Source organism: Serinus canaria, chromosome 17 (genome assembly GCF_022539315.1).
Source record: "Serinus canaria isolate serCan28SL12 chromosome 17, serCan2020, whole genome shotgun sequence".
Classification (NCBI taxonomy): Eukaryota; Metazoa; Chordata; class Aves; order Passeriformes; family Fringillidae; genus Serinus; species Serinus canaria.
The window spans coordinates 6,094,199-6,115,236 of NC_066330.1; the positions used below are offsets into that span (position 1 = coordinate 6,094,199).

Here is a 21,038-nt window from a genome sequence, read left to right on the forward strand (position 1 = left end):
TTAACTCATTTCTCTTGTGTCCCTCAGGAAATAATGAGAAGAAGGAACACTCAGTTTTCACTTGTTATGAAAATGAAGATTTTTCTTTCATAGCTGCAGAGAGGAGAGCACAGGAATAGCCTGAATCTGTCTCACTGGGCCCCTGCTGCTGGAGTGATAGGGTGTGCAATTAATTCCATGCTTCTGAAATGGGGATTGACTTTTAAAAATGGAGAAACTGTAATTTTCAACAAGACTACCACACTATCCACTCTGCTACCCTGCCTTGGATTGCTCTTGAATGCTGAGATATGTCCCAATCAGACCCTCTTCCATGCTGTCCCAGAGCCTGGGAGGTGTTTTTGCACAGCAGGTGGCATTACCTACATGGAAGAGCCACCCTCAGACTATACAGGTGGGTCTGGTGATACTCATCTGCTGAAAACCAGGAGACAAATCCATGGGAGCAGCCCGATTTTCCTACAGACTCTCAACCACCACAGTCTCACTCAAGGCAAAGGCTGACCAGAGATTTCATTTCACCCTGACCTTTATGGGGGGGAACAAAGGCAGGAGACAACATGGGGTGGAAATTGTGCACTACACATCAGCATGAGGCAACTTCACACTACAGAAAGTCACAAGTCAAATGCCGCTACTGGATTTTCAAATGTGCCAGGCAGCTGTATAAGCATCAATAACACAGAAATTATACAAGTTACAACAAGGGCAATTGATCTCATGCATTAGGCCAGAAAAATTGCACTGGTGACAAAAAGATCCTTCCTTTCCTCTGCATCCAGCACTGCAAGGCTGCCTGCAATAGTCACCTCTCCTCTGGAGCTCCAAACTTGGGCTGTAGCCTGGTGGGACACCTCATGGCTTATCCATGGGCTGGTGCAGGAACTCTGCAGCTGGATTTTTGGAGGATCAGGTTAGGAGAGGTAGAACATAACCCCTGCAATGTTGCACGTTTATTTTTAAGTTTTTCAAGCACAACAAAAGCAAAAGATGCCAAGAATTCCCCTAAGCCTATCTTAGTTCATGGCAGCTTCACTTTCCAATGAAATCCCTAAATCCCAAAGAGAGACAAGAAAAAATTACCAGGAGAAACACTTCCCAAAGTCAAAACAATTCAGGCACAGAGCAGTCCTGTCTCCAGTGCTCCAGGCCAGACATTCACAGAGTGACCCTTCTGCCCCCTCCCAAAATTAGCACAGCCTCTCTGAAGAGGTCTGAGCCAAGCCAGGCTCAGCTGTGCTGAGCACTTCCTAACTGGGAACTCTTTCCTGGACCAATTCTCAGCACCTCTGGCAGGGGCTGAGCTCAGAAACCCTCTGTTGCTTATTGTCTTTCAGGGGATCATCTTAAATATAGGATGGAGCACACCATAGCTGGGGAATAATAGACAATTATGACACAGCTTCCATGATGCTGTTTCCTTCAGAAGAAACTCAATTGAAGTTGGGATGTGGAGCTGAAATTTGGTCACTCCTACAGCAGGCAGGGGATGCAGTTGGGGACTCCAGACCTGGAGTTTAGATTGCAAAGCACAGGATTGCCAGAATTAACAGCAAACCCCTCTCATAAGCAATGAGCTGGGGTAGGAACCAACTTCCAGCTTTAATGGGGATGGCAAGAAATGCAAACTCTGGGCAATCTACTGAGGTGGGAGCAGCTTGGGCCCTTGTGAAGAAGATATCAGGGCTGATGCTTCACTAAAACTCTCCTCTAACGTGGAACAGATTTTCTCATCCATAAACACGAGCCTGGCGCTGCCTAACCCAGCTCACTTACAGCCCAAATCAGCTCTTGATTCCCACAGGCTCCAGGGGTCCTGCAGACCTGCATTTTATTGTTGGAGAAAGGAGAGGAGTTTGTTTTTGCTGGTCCCTGTGAGATCTCACAGGAGTGTAGCAAGTGTCCTGGGGGAATGCCTGAGAGCCTCCCAGCTCTCAGCCTCTTGCTTGCTCTTTAAAGACATTACATGGGGCTTGAGGTTCAGCCAAGTATGTGTGAGGAAATCTCCCTCTGCTGCCAGGCCAGGATGCTGCCTGGATCACAGATCCAAATATTCCCTTCCTCCAGCCTCAGACACTCACAGCTCTGGATTCCCAGCCCACAGCAGTGCTGAGGGAAGGGGCTCCATGGCTGTACCCTGTGGACAGCCCTGTGCTCCCAGGAAAACAGCCCCAAGCTGCCAGGAGAGCAGTGCCAGCACTGCACCCTATCCAGGTCAGGCACACTGCCCAGCCCTGGGAGAGCTGGGCCAGAGCAGGAGGCTTTTCTCACAGCTAGCTGCAGCACTCAGCTCCAGATGTTTCCTCAGCACAGCACTCAGTGTTCAAAGATCTGCAGCAGAATTTCATTTGGGGAGGAAGAAATTCTGCGAGAGCCATGGCGAATTCCTGGACTGATAAGGCATTCTGCTTTAGAGCTTGAAAAGGAGTCAGAGAGCAGGTCTGGGGAACAGGAAAACCTCATCTCTGTGTGTGCTGGGTCCTTGGTCCTGGACCTTGGTCCCACCAATGAAGGACCTTGAAGTAAACAATTTGTGAGGCTGGGGAGAGGGAAGGGGAGTACAAAAAGCAGCCAAAGCTAATATCCAGCTAATATTCAGCTTGTAAAAGGAAAAGATACTGGAAACAAAATGAGACAGACAGATCTCATTCTTCTGACAGCCATTTGGAAACATCCATCCCCAGCCTTTGCTGATGCCAAACCTTTGCTCAGGGAGGCTGCAAATCACCAGTGTGGAAACCTCCAGCAGGGAATGAGAGAGGAGACAGAGCTCAGCAGAGAGGGTCCTGAAGAAATCATTACTCAGCCACAGGAGCTACAGCAGCCCTTGGAACAACAGGACAGGCAAACTCAAATGCAAATGGAAGGAAGTTTTTAAAGCACTTACTCGAGAACCTCTCTTGCCAGGGGGTCCTGGTAAGCCTGGCAGACCTGGTGGGCCCTAGAAAAACAAAAACAGGCATTAGTGATGGTTCTGTAACAGAATGGTGCTCCTGACAGTGCTTCACAGACAGCCATAACACAGTCATTTGGAGAGGACCTGGGGAGAAGGGCCAATTACAGCATCACAGCCAAAACTTCCCTTCAACTTAGGCTATTGCTATAAAGGGATAAAGAGCCATGCACAAAAACATCTGCAGGAGCACGCATTTCCACAGAGTAGAGACAGAGCATCCCCATCTCCCTGCTGCAGCCTGCATTCCCAGGATCACAGCTGTGCCTCCTGCTTCCCCTCTCCTGGACCTGTGCTGGGTCACAGGGGTGACACAACTGTGTCCCAGTTTGGCTTTTCCTGCTCTGTGTTAGCACCTTGGCAAGGGAAGCACATGGTGTGTTCTAATCTCCACCAGCTGGACACGTGCAGCTCTTGGTGTTGGAGGCTCCTGCATGAGTTACAACAAAATCTGTGAGCATTTGTAACCCCAGCACTTCATATATCAGAGCAGCAGGTTATAAAATGTAATAAAATTGGTGTCAATGTTGGAAATTCTTAAATATGGTTCTGTAGCAAAGGAAAGGTCGGGTCATGCACGTCAGAGTAGTGGGGGCTCTTGTAAGAGGGGAGGAACAAAGTGGAGATATCACGAGCCCAGCTGTGCACTGATCTGAAACAGGTTAGGAAAAAATATTTAACCAACGAGGTTTGAACTCCTTTGAATTTGTTCATCTATTTATTCTTTTTGTTTTCAATGGGCTGGAGAATTCAGATTTCTAGAGAGCCATCTACAACTCCTAGTAACTCCTCAAAACTTCTTTTTCCCCCAAGCCAAACATGTCTGACAAGAATAACTGTGAATTAAAGTGTCTCCCAGAGGATTTATATTCTGGTAGCTTGCTACAAAAGACAAGTTTCCATTGCATTCAGTGGAGACACATCCAGAGCAGCCAGTGAAGGGTGTCTGGAAGGCAGCCTGAGCTCTCTGCCTGCATGGCAGGTCCCAGGAACAGCATTCCACAGGGATGAAGGTGCAGGGCATGGAGCAGGTGCAGGATGAGCCCCATGGCCACATTCTGGTCTTGCTCCCTTCCCACTGGGCCATCCCTGTGGGATCTCCTCCCTGCCAGGCTGGCCCTGCTGCTCAGAGCTGCTCTGGCTGGTGCTGCCCACCAGCAGGAGAAAAAAGCTCAAGATCTCTAGTGCAGCTCCCAGGAGTCATCAAGGGCATGATTCAGTAAGAAAAAAATCTGCCCAGGGGATCCCTACCCTAAATCTCATGCCCAGGAAAAGATTTTGGAAAGGGAAAACTTGCCTGAACCATACAGGTAACCAATGGATAAATACTCCTCTGATATTACCAACCCTCCCACATGTAAACAGCACATTAGGTTGTATAAAAGTCTATTATCTAAAGTCTTATCTATTTTAAGAGCCAAACTTGGCACAGTAGAAAAAAAAGTCAAGGAAGGCATAAGGACACCCCAGTGTCCTCTGTGCTGTTAATTTATCAGCACAACCAATAAACAGCACCTTTTTTCCCTGTAGTGAAGGTAACAAGAAAAGGTTTTGTTTTAAAGGAGCCTACACAGCACAGAACAGGTAATGTCCCTCAGTGTGACACACAGGATGAACTTCTGTCACCACATGAGCCACAGGTAATGTCCCTCACTGTCACCACATGAGCCACTGCTGCTGCCCAGCCCTGCCTGCCCTGGAGATGTCCACTCTCCACAGCCTGGGACACTTCATCTGACCCCTGTGCCAGCTGCTGGCTGCTGGCTAACACAGTGCTACTGCTCTTTGTATTAACAACCCTCAGGGACAGAGCTGACCCTCATTTTAGCCATATCCCAGTGTTTTAACCTGCCATTGTGCCAGCTCAGGGCCCTGTGCATAATGCAATTATACAGCTGTGCAAATAGACACGTCATTGTAGGGCTTTTTTTAAGCTTCATGTATAATTGTGCTCCAGAATCCCAGATTTTATTAAAAATATCCCCCTGCCCTTTTAGTTGGGATGATAACTATCAAACCATGAATCCAGTGCAGCAGCAGGTTTAATAAGAGTTTATCAGAGATTAATCCAAGTCCTTAACCTCTCTTCCACCAAACTCCATCCCCATTTACACCCTTAGAGAAGGCAAAAGAGGAGATGCAACTGTCTGAGCATGGCATTCCCCGTGTACCAGAACTGAGGTGACCTTTTCCACCTTCCTGCTAACAGCAGCTGCAATTGTACTTGGCTGCTTGAGCAAAAACCTTCTCCAAAAATGTGAGCTGCTCAGAACAGACTGAAGCTAACACAAAAATAAGGAGAGAGTTAATACCAGCACTGGAGAGGGAATACAGAGTTGAGAGAAAGGTTTCTAGCTGGAAAAGCACAGAGCAGTACACAGCTCAGGAGTCCCTGCCGTGGTGTTTTGATCTGCCATCCCTTCAGACTCATTCTTCCTTGCTTGAGGAGTAAGAGGGATGAGGGGAAGGTGGGATGAGTGGCTCAGAGGTGCCTGGCACTACAGTAACTCAGAAGGAAAGGATGTGACCACTTTCAAATTGAAGCCAATGAAGGTGGAAGAGGATTGGGGCAGTGGATGGGCACAGGCAGTGGTGAGAAGTGACACCCTGTGAGGCCACTTTGTACTTGTCACATTTCTCAGTTCCTTGGTGGCTGGCTTGGATGGGACATGGGCTGTGCCTTCCTGGAGCCTCCTTTCCCCTCTGCCTCTCTATCACCCAGCCCATGCTCTCAGAGAAGAGGCTCAAGCTCTGGGACAAGGGCTCCACATGTCACAGCTGGGGAGAGCAATGCTGAAATTCACTCAAGGCAAGTGTGCATCCAGAGGAGAAGGGGCTGGATCAGGGCCCAGCTTCTCACACATGATGGATGCAGTCCCCTTCAGGTGCAGGCTCCACAGGGGGGGCAGGAGATGTCTATCAGTGAGCCTGCACACTCAGCCTCACCCCCAGCTCAGGTCACACAGAGCCTGTGGGGACCTCTGCACTGTCCCTTTAGGGCACCCCTGGGGAATTTCATCGGGAGCAGAGGGGAGTGCTCCAAGGGAAGGAGGATTTCCTGCTGCTGGCAGTGGGATGAGGATATCAGTGCTCTGCCCTGCCCTCCCATCACAGGGATGGAGCCTCCTGTGGTGAGCTCCTGCCCCTGGCACTGCAGCTCCTGTCTCCTGGCTCCTTGCCTGCTCCTTCTGCAAACTGATGGCAGAGAACACCCACCCTGTTATCACACAAAGCAAGATCAGAGATCAAGGAGAAACTCAGCAGCAGCAGCAGCAGCAGCAGCAGATACTCTCTCTCTTCTCAAGCCAAACAGCTGAGCTGTTAACCAGCCTGAACAGCTCCTGAAGCAGCTCAGGGCAGCCACAATAAAGTTTAACCCTTCTCAGTTTCCCACGGCAGCATTAGCAGTGACGACCGACCCCACCAAACGATTACAGGATTTATTCTAAGCTGCTGCTGGGAAACTTGCTGGTGCAAAAGGGACTTTTTTTTTTAATCTGAGCTCTCTGAGCTTCAAATTGCAAATGGAAAATTAAACATACTTGTCTGAAAGGAAAATACATCAGACCCTGAGGATAAGGGAAATCTTGCCATTTCCTCTTGCTGCTAATTTATACTTCTGCCTCTCCCACACTGTGACCCCCCCCCTCTGCTTCCTCTGCCCACAGCAGTGCTGCAGGGAGCAAGGTGCCTTCTGAGCTCCAAACTCAGCAAGGCCAAACCTGCTGTTGGATTAAAGCTCACTGAGTACAAGAACTGGTGCTGGAAATTGGGAAATGATTGCTGAATCAACTTGGTCAGACAGCAAAGGATTCCTGTAATGGTTTCCCCAGGGGTGAGTACTCAGCCTGGCAGCAAAGAGCTGAGATTTCCCAGGAAACTATTAAGCTCATATTCCAGTGAACACTGACAGATGGACATATTTACTTTAGGGTATTCCCAATGTATTTCTATCCAGCCTCTAGTGGCACAGCTCTCCTGTGTCCCAGAAAATTCACTTTCAGAAGTTCAGAACGCTGCTAGGACTGAGGAGAGAAGAGAGAGCATTCCTCTTTCTCAGGTGTTCATTCCTGTACTAAAAGTCAGCTTAAAAAGGAGTTCAGAAAACACACCAAAAACTTCTCCCCACATTGGCACCACGTTCTGAGCAGGGAGTGACCTTCCCCCAGCAGATAAAGGGGGAATGAACTGTTTTCTTCCAAGAAGAAAATAAATATTCCTACAGGAAAGACGGCCACTGCCACAAACCTGCCCTTTAGCCTTGTACCTCTGGAAGCACCAGCAAGGAAGGACTGAACAGCTACAGGGACAGCACTGGAAGCCAAAATTCCCTGCTTAGGAGAATAAAAAAGGAGGAGAAAAAACCCTCATCTTCAACAGCCTGGCAACTTCTCCTCACCTCCCCATCATTGCCAGGCTTCAGGAACTGCCTAAAACAAAGCTAGAATTTTAGGGGGGAAAACTCCCAACACTTTGGTTACTTTCTTCTCCAGGGCAGGCTTATCGTGTTAAAATTTGGCCACGTCTGGGTTTCAACCAGTGTAAAAACAAAAAGCCCTCAGAATTCTGGCAGGAGCTGAGCTGCTGGTGCAGAGCCAGCCCTGTAACACGATTTCCTCACCAGGCACAGATGTTTGCTCTGGGTCTGTGCAACACCTATCACACAAAGGTCCTTGTCCACAACTGGGTTCCTCACAGAGTAGCAGCACCATGCACAACAAAATAGGAGTGTTCCAGCTTGATGAAAGCCACTTTTCTGCAGAGACATTTCAGGAACAGGCTCTGCAGGGCACTGGAGTGATCCCAGACTTTGGAAGGCAGCCTGAAAGGCTGGGAAGGAATACAGGGATCACCTACTCTACTACTCACTTTCTATTTTTAAAAAATTATAAAAATACTTGTATATACTTGTACGATCCTAGGTTCTTTGCAGCACATTTATCTCAAACACACTATCAACTATCTCTCTTCAAAATTAACTTTATTTTACACAAACAGATGTCTCTGATGCTTGGTCATTTGCCTGCAAGATTTCCCTTCAGGGATATTTCCGGTTAAATCACAAAAAAAATTTGATTCAGTTATGTGAGCAAGGGTAAAACTTTCCCCATGCATTATACAAAGCATGCAGTCTCTCTTTTTTTATTATTAATATGACTCATTCATTAATAGATATCCAAACACGTTGTGTGTTCCTTAATTTATCAAGGGCTGGCAGCTCAAACAGCCTTTTCTGGTGTGAGGAGGACTGGAAATAGGCACTTCATATATTTTATCTGTGTTTCCAGTCACCTCTCTTCCCTGCCCACTGATTGAATTGGCTGGGATTGTTCCTTTAGGGAAGGAGCTGTGCTCCAAGACAAACTGCTCGTGCAGAGGATGGCAGCTGGAGCAGTCTAGACTGGGGACCTTGGAAACACATGTGCCTTGCAGAGAGGGAGACAGAGAGGGAGGGAGAGGGAGCAGCCTGCCAGGCACCACCTCTGCCTCCAGCCTGGGGCTCCTGGCCCTGCAGATGGAACTGGGGGTGTGAGCCCCCTGTCCTCTGGCTGGATATTGGGGTGTCCTTGAAAAGCACTCTCTGCTCCTCTTGCCTTACTTAGCACTTCCACAGCCTCTCAGTGATCCCAGCCTGCCCATTCAGCAGAAGAGGTGGTTTTCTTGCTCTAAAAATAACCCTCAGCCTTGTCAAGAGGCTTGGCTGTAGGGAAGGAACTGCAGCTTTGCATGGGAAGAGAAAGGTCTGACTTGGGGTGTGGGGTGCTAGACCCCAGCCATGCCAGGGAAGGGGTTCAGCACAGCTTCACCTGGCAGGTGGTGCTGGTGGGCAGGGGAGAGGCTTCAGTAGCCCCCCAAAATCTCCCTGCCAAACCTGCTGCTGGTCTAGACAGGCAAATGGCACCCATCCACTGGAGGGTTCAAATACCCATCACATCACAGCCTCAGTTCACAGGTTGGACATACCCACAACAAATACTATTTTTCAGGATGCATTTTTCTTTTGAGGGGGGTTTTAGGCTACTTCCAGCCACGTGCTGGGGTCATGCTGCAGGGCCTGGAGCTCTGGAGCAAGGCTGGCTGAGATGCTTTGGGCAGTGGGGATGATCCAGAGGGACTTTTGCCAGCTGCTGAGTCAGTGCTGCGTTACTAACTTCGCACGATATCTGGGTGTTCCTTTTGTTATTTCTCCCCTCCAAAAAAACCATAGAGCTGAGATCCCAGATGCTTGTGGTTATTAATGGTTCCCAAGAAGTTTTTCTTTTTTAAGAACATATTGCCCTCCCTTCTCTAGCTGCTCAGCAAACCCAATGCTCCTGTAGAATTAATGCTCTGCCTGAGTTCCACGTGGGATGCAGCGTCTCCATTTCTTTTTGCACAGCATCCTAGTGGTCCTTCAGGACAGATTAATACCTGGAGGGTGCTGAATTTTATTTCCAAATAAATCCTTTCAGTCCTTTGCTCACACTCCTCTAACCATCAAACCCTTTCTCTATTGTTAGATGGGGCCTTTCTGCACAGCTAAGAATATCTCATTGGTTATTTTAGCAGAATTCACAAAGCCTCAAGTGCAGACACCACACAGCCTTGAGTCATCACTGCCTCACACCATGGCTGCCATTGGGACGATCAGGATGAACAACAGTCCTTTCTCTCTAGGTGGAAGGGTTCTGTGGCTGCCAGTCTGCCCAGAAATCACAGCCAAGGTGGCCCCAATCCTTGCTGAACAGGCAGCAGGCAGTTCCCCCCTCCCCACACCCCCCTCCTCAGGGTGACAATCTCCTTGAAGAGACCTTGTATCAGGCAGCAACTGGGAAAACTAATTAATCACCTTGTCCTTCCCTCGGTGTGCCAGACAGCAGATGACATTCCCAGCCCATTCCCTGCCCTGGCCAGGCTGGGATATCACTGACCTCATCAGCAGCGCCGGCCCGGCAGCGCGAGGATGGCGCCAGGTAATTACTCAGGCACAGAACATTTATCAGCACTTTGCTCTCAAACATGCTCATCTGGCCATGGACATGCTGCATTAATTTCTCAACATGTCATTCCCATTCTGATCTTTTTTTCCTCTTTCCCTTCCCACGTCAGAGACATCCAGGGAAGCGTGGTGCAGAGATCTCCGAGTGACTCACAGGAGCTGCTGAGCACCGTGTGGCAGCCAGCTCCAGCCAAGCCATAACCTTTCCCTCCCCAAGCCCTGATTCTGTTTCCAGCAGCCAAAGAGAATAAGGCCAGACAGAGCCTCAAAAGTTCTCCTTTCCCTCGGTTCAGGACTCCAGTTTTTCTCAGACAGGATGGAAAAATCCTGCCATCTCTTCCCTCAGCCCTCCACAGCCTGAATCCATTTCTTTGCTATGATTCACAAGCCTGAGAGAGATTTTCCACTCCAGTTCAATAATAAGCTCTTAACATTGCAGGGGCTTAGAGCTTGGTCACCCTCATGACACCTGAAGAGCAAGAATGTGGCAGAGGGCAGGATTGTGGTGGGCTTGGAGCAGGCATCCAGATTCACCCCTTAAAGCTAAGTGATGTTTTAAGGGAAATGCACAACTGCTGGACTTCTTCTCTTGGAAATACGCCTGAAATGACTCTCCACAAAACACAGAAGCCTGCCCAAAGATCAAATTGCTGGAGCTTGTTCTGTCTACTCAGGGATTTAGCAAAACTTCTCCAAGCAGCAAGACTCCATCAGGGATGGGTGCCTGTAGCCCACGCTCAATCCCTGCCCAGGATCACCTTCACCTCTCCCAGGGGCAGGAACCTGGGAACAAAACACCACCCTGGCTGACTCCATAGCCAAAGAACAGGGAGAGAAATCACCACCCAGCTTTGAGATGGGACAGGAGGAAACACAAGCTGCTCATCTCCCACTGAGGACTTGGGGAGAGCCATTCCACTTTAGGTGTTACTTGCACCAAGGAGCAGCTCTGCAGAGACAAGTGCTGGTCATTCCTTACACCAGCCTCAATATTTCCATTGTAAACTCTTCTTTCACTATTTTAAGAAGTCAGCCATAAAAATTCCCTCTAGGCTGGATCTTGGCAACCAAAGGCTCTGTCTGGGAGAAACTTATTTTACATGTACAACCCCTCTCTCCTATTGACAGTTTGGGCTGGAACACCAAATCCCCCTAAAAGTTGGCCAGTTTAAAGATCATGTTTGCATTCTCAAATTTGGAAATAAAAAAAAAGAAGAACAGCCAGCAGATAATTAGTGGGGCCTGAGTGCTTTTAGCATTACAAAATGTGTGTATGCTTTTATAATGGCCAATATATACAACCTGAAAGGGATTATTTTTTATATGGAATGCAGTAGTTAAATTTATAAAGGAAACTTTTTGCATGTTTTAAGCACAGGCTATGAGAAATAAAAACCAGAACAAAACACCCAAGAAAAACTTATACCATAAAAACAAATGAGACTTTGTTTAAAAAAATAAATCCTGGACCCATCTCTGCACTTGCATTTCCTGGAACAGGGCACAAATATTTTCTAGATTTGTGAATAACAGATACAAAACAAATTAATAACAAGTGCCAAGAAATAGTTAACTTGAGGCATGTTTTTAAGGCATCTGGGTTTTCTATGGAAGATGACCAGAGATAAACCAAGGGTGTGGAAGATAGCACCAACCTGGTCATTTAGCCAGCAATTTAAAGGAAAAGAAGGTGTGATTTATCTTTTTCTTTCCTTTCTTTTTAAAAAATCTAACACTAAGCAGCAACTTTACCCACAAATGTTTCACAGCATCCACCATCACTGAACACTCAGGTTCAAACTGAGATTTATGCTAAAATTGTGATGAATGCAGGAATGCAGCAGGGCTTGGCTGCCACACTTGGATGAGCTTCACAGAAACCCTTGGAGCTTGTGGTCTGCCAGCCCTAGAGCCAAGCTGTGACTGGGAACAGCCACCACCAAGAGCCTGAACATACCTGAGGTCCTCTCTCTCCTTTCACTCCTGGAAATCCCAGTAAAAATGGAAACGGAGTGGGTGCCAAGGGGTCAAAGATTTGATAGCCATCTGTGGCAGCTGGGGTTGTGAGGTTGAAGGCCCTGGCTCTGGAGCTGGGCCGGGCAGAGCCCAGGGGTGGCTTGGTGTAGACCAGAGGGATGATACTGGGATCCACTCTCCTGGTGGGGGACGGCTTCTTTGGGATGGGCCCACGGCTTGGGCTCTGCGGGGTTGGCTTCAGGGTAACCAGGTGGACACTGCTGGTTGTGTTATCAGTCACCCTCCTCAGTGGCTTTACAGTACTGAGCGCTTCAGGGGCCTCAGAGGTTGGTTTTTTGTTGGTCTTCTTTTTGGTCTCTTGCTCAGACTCCTTCCTGCTGGCCGTGAGCAGGCTCTGGCTCGTTGGGGGGGCCCTTTTAGCAGTGGGAAGGGGAGTTTTCTCCCTGCGTGTGCTGGGAGTGGGCTGGGACACCCTGAGGGTTGTCCCCACGCCCCGAGGGGACTGGGTGGGTACCTGTGGTTTGGTACTTGACACAACAGGTGAGGCCACGGTGACCTTGGTGGCTTTGGTAGTCAGTCTTGGCCGCGATGGTGGGGTTGACAGCAACGTGGGGGTTGTGGCACCTGAACCCCTCGTCTTGAGGGGTGCAGTGACCCTGCCAAGCTCCGAGTTTGGGGCAGCAGTGGTCAGGTTTTTCAGGCCCTGCAGTGAGGGCTCTGTATGCTGTGGGGTCCTGGGGGAGGCACTGGGATCCCTGGGCAGGAGGGGGATGAGAGGGGGCAGGTTTGGCCGGTAGGTATCTGCTTGCCTGCACTGTTTTTTCAGGTATTTACAGTAATGATGAGCTGCCTTGGCGGAAGGATAAATATCAAACTGGCAGATGGCTCCTTCAAACTGCACGGAGTGCTGGCTTATCTTCCCAAAGAGGAAAGATCCGTGTGGATCCAACGCCTCGTCCTTTTTAAAATGCAAATCCGCATGTACTCTGCGCTTCCCACAAGAAGTAAATAAAGTGACTGTCTGGCCACCAATGCTGATGGCCATATGGTGCCACCGGCCATCGTGGACATTGTAATCAAAATATACAGAGCGCTTGTGGCCCACGTAGACGATGATCTTCCCGGGCACAAACTGGAGCCCCAGCTGCAGTTTTTTCTTTTTGCTCCTGACAGCAAAGAGAAAGGCGTTGTTGATGCGGTGGGAGCAGAGGCTCAGCACCAGGAGCAGGTCAGAGCTGGAGCCCGCCGGGAGCAGGGCGCTGAGCGGGGCTTCCACACGGGCTCGCTGAGTGAAGATGACCCCTGATTTGAAAGGAATGACTCCTGGAGGAACTGCACGGGAGGAGGACCATCCACTCGATGGCCTTTTCCCTGACAGGCCCAGTCTCTGAAGAACATCCACATCTGAAAGGGAAGCACAAAGGTTATGTGAGCTGCTGGGAGGCCCAGGGGCTGGATGGGTGAGGAGGGAGGTGAAACCAATCTGTGCACCAAGGCTACAGGCAATCCCAGCTTTCATATCTAATCCCACCCTCTCACATACATAATCCCATAACCAGCATGGAGAACTCACAGCCCTTCTCACACAGTGTGAGGAGCAAGGGCATGCTCAGTGTGATTACCAGCAATTGCCAAAATGTGTCAGCTCCATGGGGCACCTGGTGAGTTCTCCTGTCCCACCAGGGACCAGCTCAGATGTTCTGGAGGGAGCTGACCTCACTACAAGGAAATTTCCCACTGAGCAATCCTAGTCCTCTTCCTGGGATTTAATTCTGAGTACTGACCACATAGCTGGAAAGGAATTCAAAGAACAGATTGAGCTGGGATTGCAAAATTTTGTATCCCCAGAGGGTAAGTAACAAAACTTCCAGAGGAAGCAAAGCCTTGTATCTGTCTCTCTCCAAGCTAGCAAGCAGCAGCTTTTGATCTTTGGAGAGTTTAGGGAAGCACAGGTGCCTCCCAGCATGAAAAACATTACACCTAGATTTCAGTGAACTGCTCAAGGTTCTCAACAGAACTTTTTTTTCCCCAGCAGATCATCTTACAGCAATAAATTATTTTAATAGGTTGGAACCAGACCTGGTTTGTGAAGAGCTCAGAAATTGGTTATGGCTGCCATTGAGTAGTGGAGGTGAGATGTGCCTCCTGTATAATGTCACCTGGGAGCCAGGTGCCTTGCTCAAGCCAGGAGGAGAGGGACTGATGCCCAGAGGATCTTTCTTCCCCAACTCCAGGAGGAATTTGCAATGGACAGACAAGCAGAACCCCCTGCCTTCTGCCCCCGAGGTCTATCAGGAGTCATTCACAGCTCAGATTAGCAGGAAACAGCAACACAAACTGGGGCCAGCTGGCAGCAGCCTCAGCTGAATTATTTAGGAGAAGATGCTGAGGTCTACGTGAGCAAAGCTGCAAAAGCAAATGTGCCCAGACCTGAAAAAGGTCCTGTGCTGAGCAGCTAAAGGAGCTCAGCCTAGAGGAAAAGGAGGCTCAGGGGAGAACTTCTCACTCTCTGCAACTCCCTGACAGGAGGTTGTAGTCAGGCTCTGCTCCCAGGTGACAGGCAACAGGATGAGAGGAGAAGCCCTCAAGTTGTGCTGGGGGTGGAGGGTGTTAGAATGAAGAGTAGGAAAGGCTTCTTTACCAAAAGGTTTGTAAAGCATTGGAATGAGCTGCCCAGTGAAGTGGTGGAGTCACCATCCGTGGAAGTGCTCAAAAGACATCAGATGTGGCACTTGGGGACATCTAATGGTTTAGTGGTGGGCTTGGCAGCCCTGGGTTAACAGCTGGATTTGATGATTGTAAGGGTTTTCCAACCAAATGACCCTGTTAAGGTGTTCATGATTCCTGTGACACAAGCCCTGTGACAGTGAGCTGGGATAACTGCACTTCCTCCTCTCTTCCTGCCCAAATGCCATCCCCACCACTCCTGGAGCAGCCAACTCTCCCATCTCAGTGCTCTTTGGGGAAGCCAGCCAGGGCTGTACAACCCAAATGCTAAGAGAAGAATTTAACACTCAGAAAGGTGGTGGTGCCAAACACGGCTAACACCACGGAATTGCAACTTTCCTAGATTAAAAGTAAATAAAGAGTCTTCCAAAGAAAAAAACCATCTAGCTCAGTTCCTAAAGGGGCCTTGGTGGTATTTAGCTGCTTTCACCCTTAACTGTTCTGCACAGAACACAATATTTGGAGAACTGGCACATAAAGAGCCCCTTGGTGTTGGCCAGAAGGGTTGTAGACTCAAGCAGTCTGAGACCTGTAATGCTGCTGGCCAAGAAGGGAGGAGAATGATGAGAAAACCTCTGTTCCTTGACTTTGGCAAAAACCTCGGCCATTTTTGTATATTAAGAATGAGTCAATCAGTATTTACTTTGCCTGAGTTTAGATTTATTCCCACCTTTCTTTTTTAAAGCAGCTTGACTCATTTTCTAGCAGACACTACCCTGGAGAAGGTGTGTCAGATGTAGAAAAGGATGGAAACGTTCCCACTCTGTGCAGAGGGGTAATTTACTGCACAGCATGTTCAAGTGTTAATGACTGCATCTCTCCCATTCTCTGAAATCCTGGGTCCCCCACTGGTTTTATTCCATACTGTCCAACAGATCTGTCTCTCAGTAGCCTTTCCCTCTCTGCACTGAGCAGAGGAATCATGGCAGTGTCTTCATTCTGGATAATCTCCCATGAAACAGCAAAGGCCAAAGCCTGGCTTTAGAGAAGTGAAGTGGGAGCTTTGCCACAGACTTCAAAGGCATCAGGATTTATCCCTAAGAAAATAAATTTACCACTTAAGCAAGCAGCTAGTCTCCAGCTTCCAATTTCTCCGTGTATTTTTAGGTTCTCCCTCAGAGGCAGACAGGGGCTGTCTCTGCTAGAGATGCTGCATGCTCTAGGAGTTTTTATTTGGTAGCTGCTCTGCAAAGACCTAAGGATGTTTCCATGCTCAGAGGATGCTGCTGCTGTTTGCAATCCCAAAGCCTCGTTAGCAACAGCCCCCAGGAGTGCTTAGGGGAAAAAAGCACAACCCAAACACTGCTCTCCCTCCAAAGCCGCCAAGGTGGAGCCGCACTCCGGGTGCCCACGCAAAATCCCATTAAAGCATCCTCCTGCAGGACACTCGGGGGAACTTTCCAGCACCAGCTCCAGGCACAGAGCTCAGGGCTCCTGTGCACCCAGCCCATCTCCTGTCCTCTCCATCCCATCCCACTGTCCTGGGCTCTTGGGTCACATCTCCTGGGATACAGGATGTCAACAACTAAAGTGAAATGCAAGGTAATTCTGACTTCCTGAAGCAGCTCCAAGTTTAGCAGAGGATTTTTTCCCCTTCAAACTTTTTCCCTCTGTGAGTTTTTCCATCAAAACACATTATTTAAAAAGAACATTCACTTAGAGCTGCCTGATCCCAGGTGCCTCAAAGCTAGTAGCAACATTCCTGAAGCAATTGGGAAAAACTCTTCTATCAGACTCTGTGCATGAAGTGAGATACACAGAGATTCCTGAGCAACCCCATGATCATCTCTGAAAAAGGGGGAAAAAATATTTTCTTGTTCTCCTTTCCCTCTCTTTCCCTCCCCCTTTCACCACACAAAAAGCTCTATAAGAAAAAGAAGCCAAAAGGCAGGAGAGGAATAACTTGCAGCTTCCCAGATTCCAGCAGCCAAGATGTGATGCCCACAGCTAAAACTGGGTTGAATAAGTGCAGCAGTTCCAAAAGTTACTGCCCAGACCCTTAGTCAGCACACAACAAATGAACTCACCTCACAATCTTTTGGATTTGTAACACTTATGGAAAGATCATCCTCTGTGTTCCCTGATTTTCCAGCATACAGGAAGACTCCTAATCCTTAGAGTTACAGCCAGAGTGTTTTCAAAATCCCACAGCATTGGCTTAATTTCATCCTCACACTGCCCTGTGAACAAGTTCTTACTGCTGCTGAGTCTCATGTTTGAAAATCCTGGGTGATAACACAGCCCCAAGTCACCCATGTTTTCTTACAGCCTTTACTTCCCTGGAAGGTTTTGTTTTCTGGCACCCAGAATGAAATGCTCTCTCTCATTGTGTGGAAACCAGGCAAGTTTTTCAAAATTCTTTTACCACAGACAAAGTATCTCAGAGGGGAGCTATCAACTCCACCAAGGTAAACACAATGAGAGTGAAATGAGTTTGCTTTAGGTTGATGGTAACAAAAGACAAGGCCCCATCCCATAATTATCTGAGGAGTAACATGATGGATAGAGGTGAATCTAAACAGCATATTATAATCTACTTGAAAAGCAAGATGCCAAGACCCAGTATTTGTTCTGCCTCTTTACGAGCTGACATAAAACTTGCTCTGAAAACTGCCTAAGTAATTCAGCCAGATGTTCACCTCCTTTGCATGGAGGCAGAATTTGGAAAATATTACATTTTTCAAAATTGCTGATGGCAGGGATCTATTCCCTCCCTCCTGTAAAAAGTGGTCCATGGGCTGGCTGACAGCTGAGTGTTGACCAAATTTCTATTTTTCCTTCATGTTTTAGAGACTGAGAGGAGAGCCCTGGAGCCTGCTAGTCCACTTAGTGTTCTCTGCTGACAGCAGGGGAAGCTGTTCACTTCCAGCAAATACCCATGTAAAGCATCCATGTGGGAAAGGTGTTGCTATTTTGAGAGGAGACAGCTCCTTTTCAAACAGATGTTGCAGAGATGCTCAGCACCCACTATCAACTGTTAAAGTTTAATCTTTTGGGGGGTGTTTTTGTTGGTTTAATCTCCTTTTGTAGGGTTGTTGGTTATTGTACCTCAGCCTAGTCCTGTCCCTGGCAGCAGGAGGGAGGTGATGCCTGGAGAAGGGGTCAGAAGGTGTCACTCCCATAGAATATTCCCCTACAGCACAGAGATTGAACCAGGTACAGCCATTTCATTGTCAACCAACCCTGTGGGATTTTCCTCCTTTAAATTTGCTCTTACCTTTAGAACTCACATTATTTCTGTGTGTGACAGCCTGGGGTGCACCAAAGTCACAGAAAAATCTGCCAGAGACATTTAATTCCATAAGGCCCCAGTCTCAAGGGGCAGTTTCTAAGAGCAGCTAAGTCCTGGCAAGTGCAGGTAGATGCCAGTGACATTTTAGACACAAAGTGCTTCACTCCCACCAGTTCCACCAGACAGACAGACAGACTCTGAAAATCCTGTGGGACAGGTAAATCACCTGTACAAAACCTGGTTCTTTTGCCAGCTCTTAACTGCACCATCTATATCATCTGCACTGCAACCATCAGCAATAAATGCATCTAACTGTGCACTGGGCTCAGTGATTGTTAAATTATAATCCTATACTGATACCAAAGCACTTGGCTTTTACTTTTGTTGAATGAGAAGAGAAAAAAAAAAAAAAGTGTAGCTTACCTTCAGAATTTCCCTGTGTGAATCCCAGGAACCAAGTAAAACACAATATTGTCCAGAGAAAGCAGAATCCCCTAAAAATGGAAGAGAAGGAAAAAAAAAAGCATTTCTACAACAACAGTAACAAACCCAATTCCATTGTTATGATCTTCTCCTTGACCCCAGGTCTAGCAAAGGCTGTGACAGTGCCAGCATGATCCAGGAAGTAGATCCAGGATGAGACCTTATTTTTCTGTTCCAAAGCCATCCAAAGCCCACTGAACTTAGTGGAAAGGTTTCCCAGGGGAATTAGGAGCCTTGAGCAAGGAGCAGGCCTGTGTTTTGAGAGGCAGGGCCATCACTGCTGGGCCATTTGCTGCTGCTGCTGCTCTGTGGCACTCAGCCCACCCAGCACAGACCACCAGAAATGCAGGGGGATGGAGAAATCATTCTGAGCTGGGAGGCCCAAAAGCCCTGCCAGGAGGGCAGTGCAGGGCTCTGGGGACATGGGTGGGAACTGGGCTGGCACTCAGTGCCCTGTCACCTCAGCAAACAAACCCTGAGTCCTCCTGCTCTACTGTGTGCTTAGCAATGTCCTAAGCATGCAAAACCCTGCCTGGGTCTGTTCTTCATTTTACACCCAGGTGCAAAGATGGGGACAGCTTCTCCCCACTCAGCAGCCTGTGCTGAGCCACTGAGAACCTTCTCACAAGGCTGGTGTGGCAGGAGAGTTTAGAAAATAGGAGATCCACAGAGTTCCAAGCCTGTGCTCTCACAGACCCTTCCATGCCTGAGAGGGAATTTGACAAACCTCTCTGTTAGCTCAGCTTTAAGCCTTCAAGTGCCACTGAAAACAGCAGCTCAGGGGAAAAAATCTTTTACAATAAAGGTAGCTAAAATCCCCCCTTTCCCCCATCAGCTTCCTTGATTTGTAGCCAGCTAAAGAACATGGGAAACTCCTTGGTTAGGAGCACTTAAAGCTGTCAGTGGAAAGTTTGAAGATTGAATTCCCTCATCTTCTAGAGAGGGTATTTAACAGCTTCATCAGCAGAGGCTGCTGGAAGAAGAGACAGAAATGTAAAGTACAGGAAGTCCTCAGGCAGGAGGCAGCAGTGTGGGACATCCACAGGTTGTTTGTCACTTCAGCCCAGCCAGTGTGAGCACTGGACTGTGCAAAGCCATGCCAAAGTGCAGCTTGCTCCTCTCTCCACATCTGCTGCACAAGTCATGAATCAAACCACTCCTCTCCTGCCACCAAGGCTCAGCTTTGGCCCAAGAAATCATTCTCTGAGACAGTGTATTACCCTGGCCATTCCTCACCCAGTGCAGCAGACCCTTTCCCAGAGCTAAAACAAAGCCACAGTGATTTACATCAGTGAGGAAAACTGGCCTTGAATGTAAAAATCCATCCAGGAATCCAGCCACTAACTAATATTTTAAGGCTTAAAGAGATAAAATACTGGAGTGGTCCCACATCAACTGGGAAAGAAATGAGCTGAAACAATCCATGTGCTCCTTTGCTGTTTCCATCACCCTGACACCAGGCTGCACATTTCAGGAGCTCTGGGAGTGCTTTAGTTCATGGAACAACAGCCAGGAATGGCCCAGACCTGGTGTTCTTTTGCCATGTCCTACATCCAGCTGGGGAGCTCCTCCTATCCTGACCAGGAGACCCCCACCACACTCCAGAGATCTCCAGCTGGGGAGCCCTGGTTCTTTTCTGACAGCTTCATCCCTTGGGACACAGCTGGTGGGATGGAGACACTGCCAAGCCCAAGGAGAGCTGCTGCCCAGCACCTTCAGGGAGTGCAGGAAGGGAAGCAGGACAGGATGATTCTTCATGGCCACCTCTGGCAGTATTTAGTTTGGCATGAGAGAGGCTAAAATCCACAAGACAACCTGAATTTCTGTGCTCATCTCCAACAGAGTTTAAGATGTGGACACAATTCCATGTGTGCATGGAGCAAAGATCTAACGGGGTGTCACCAGCTGGGCTTGACTGCCTGATGGAGCACAGCAGGACAGGGAAGGGGACCATCACCAGCAGCAGTCCCAGGTGTTGAGAACCTGTGATCTGGTGAGGATCAATTTGTACAAGCACTGCTGCTCACAACACTCTCAAGTCCACTTTTTGGTTTGTTTTGAGGGGCACCTTCACAAACCAAACTCCCTGTTGATTGACACAATGAGGAGAACAAGTCTTGGGGGAGAATCCAGCACGTAATTTCATTCCAGTGACACTCTTGGGCTGTAGAGGAGAGGAGTGCACAGTGTGGGATCCAGCTGGCCCCAGCCCTGCTCCTGGACCCCTCACATGGCCAACACCGTCAGAGCTGAGAGCGGGGCCGGGGGCCAAAACACTGCAGAAAAACACTTTGGCAAAATTCACCAACTTAATGGAAAAAGCAAAAGCAGCTTCCAAATGGCAGCTGTGTGAGTGATGGGGCTGTTAATTATCCCAGGGTTTTTAGTGCAGGCTCTTTTTCCGTTACAGCTCTGCAGCGACAGAGTAGCAAGAGCAAAGGAGATTTTCCTCCTTATAGAGAGCTATCAAACCCACCTTGCCTTTATGTCAGCTTCTTCCCATGAGCAGTGATTTCCACTCTATCAAGGAACACCCCTGAAGGTGTTTATTGCTTTTATTCACAGGCTCTGTGAGTACCACAGTGAGCATCCTGGGGCTGTTTGCCTGGAGAAGAGAATGCTCAAGAGAGAACTGAGAGCACCTTCCAGCGCCTAAAGGGGCTCCAAGAGAGATGGAGAGTGACTTT

The 21,038-nt window shown here is 48.4% G+C and overlaps 1 protein-coding gene across 3 annotated transcripts in view; it reads right to left on the reverse strand.

Moving 5' to 3' along the window:
* COL27A1 (collagen type XXVII alpha 1 chain) overlaps positions 1-21,038 on the reverse strand; it is a 145,916-nt gene that overhangs the window by 117,713 nt on the left and 7,165 nt on the right. For all 3 annotated transcript variants that reach the window (XM_050981025.1, XM_050981026.1, XM_009093500.4), the window contains 3 exons: positions 18,292-18,362; positions 11,890-13,313; positions 2,888-2,941 (listed from right to left, as the gene is read on the reverse strand). In XM_050981025.1, coding sequence (XP_050836982.1) covers positions 2,888-2,941; positions 11,890-13,313; positions 18,292-18,362 — 1,549 coding nt within the window. The remainder of the gene's footprint in view (positions 1-2,887; positions 2,942-11,889; positions 13,314-18,291; positions 18,363-21,038) is intronic.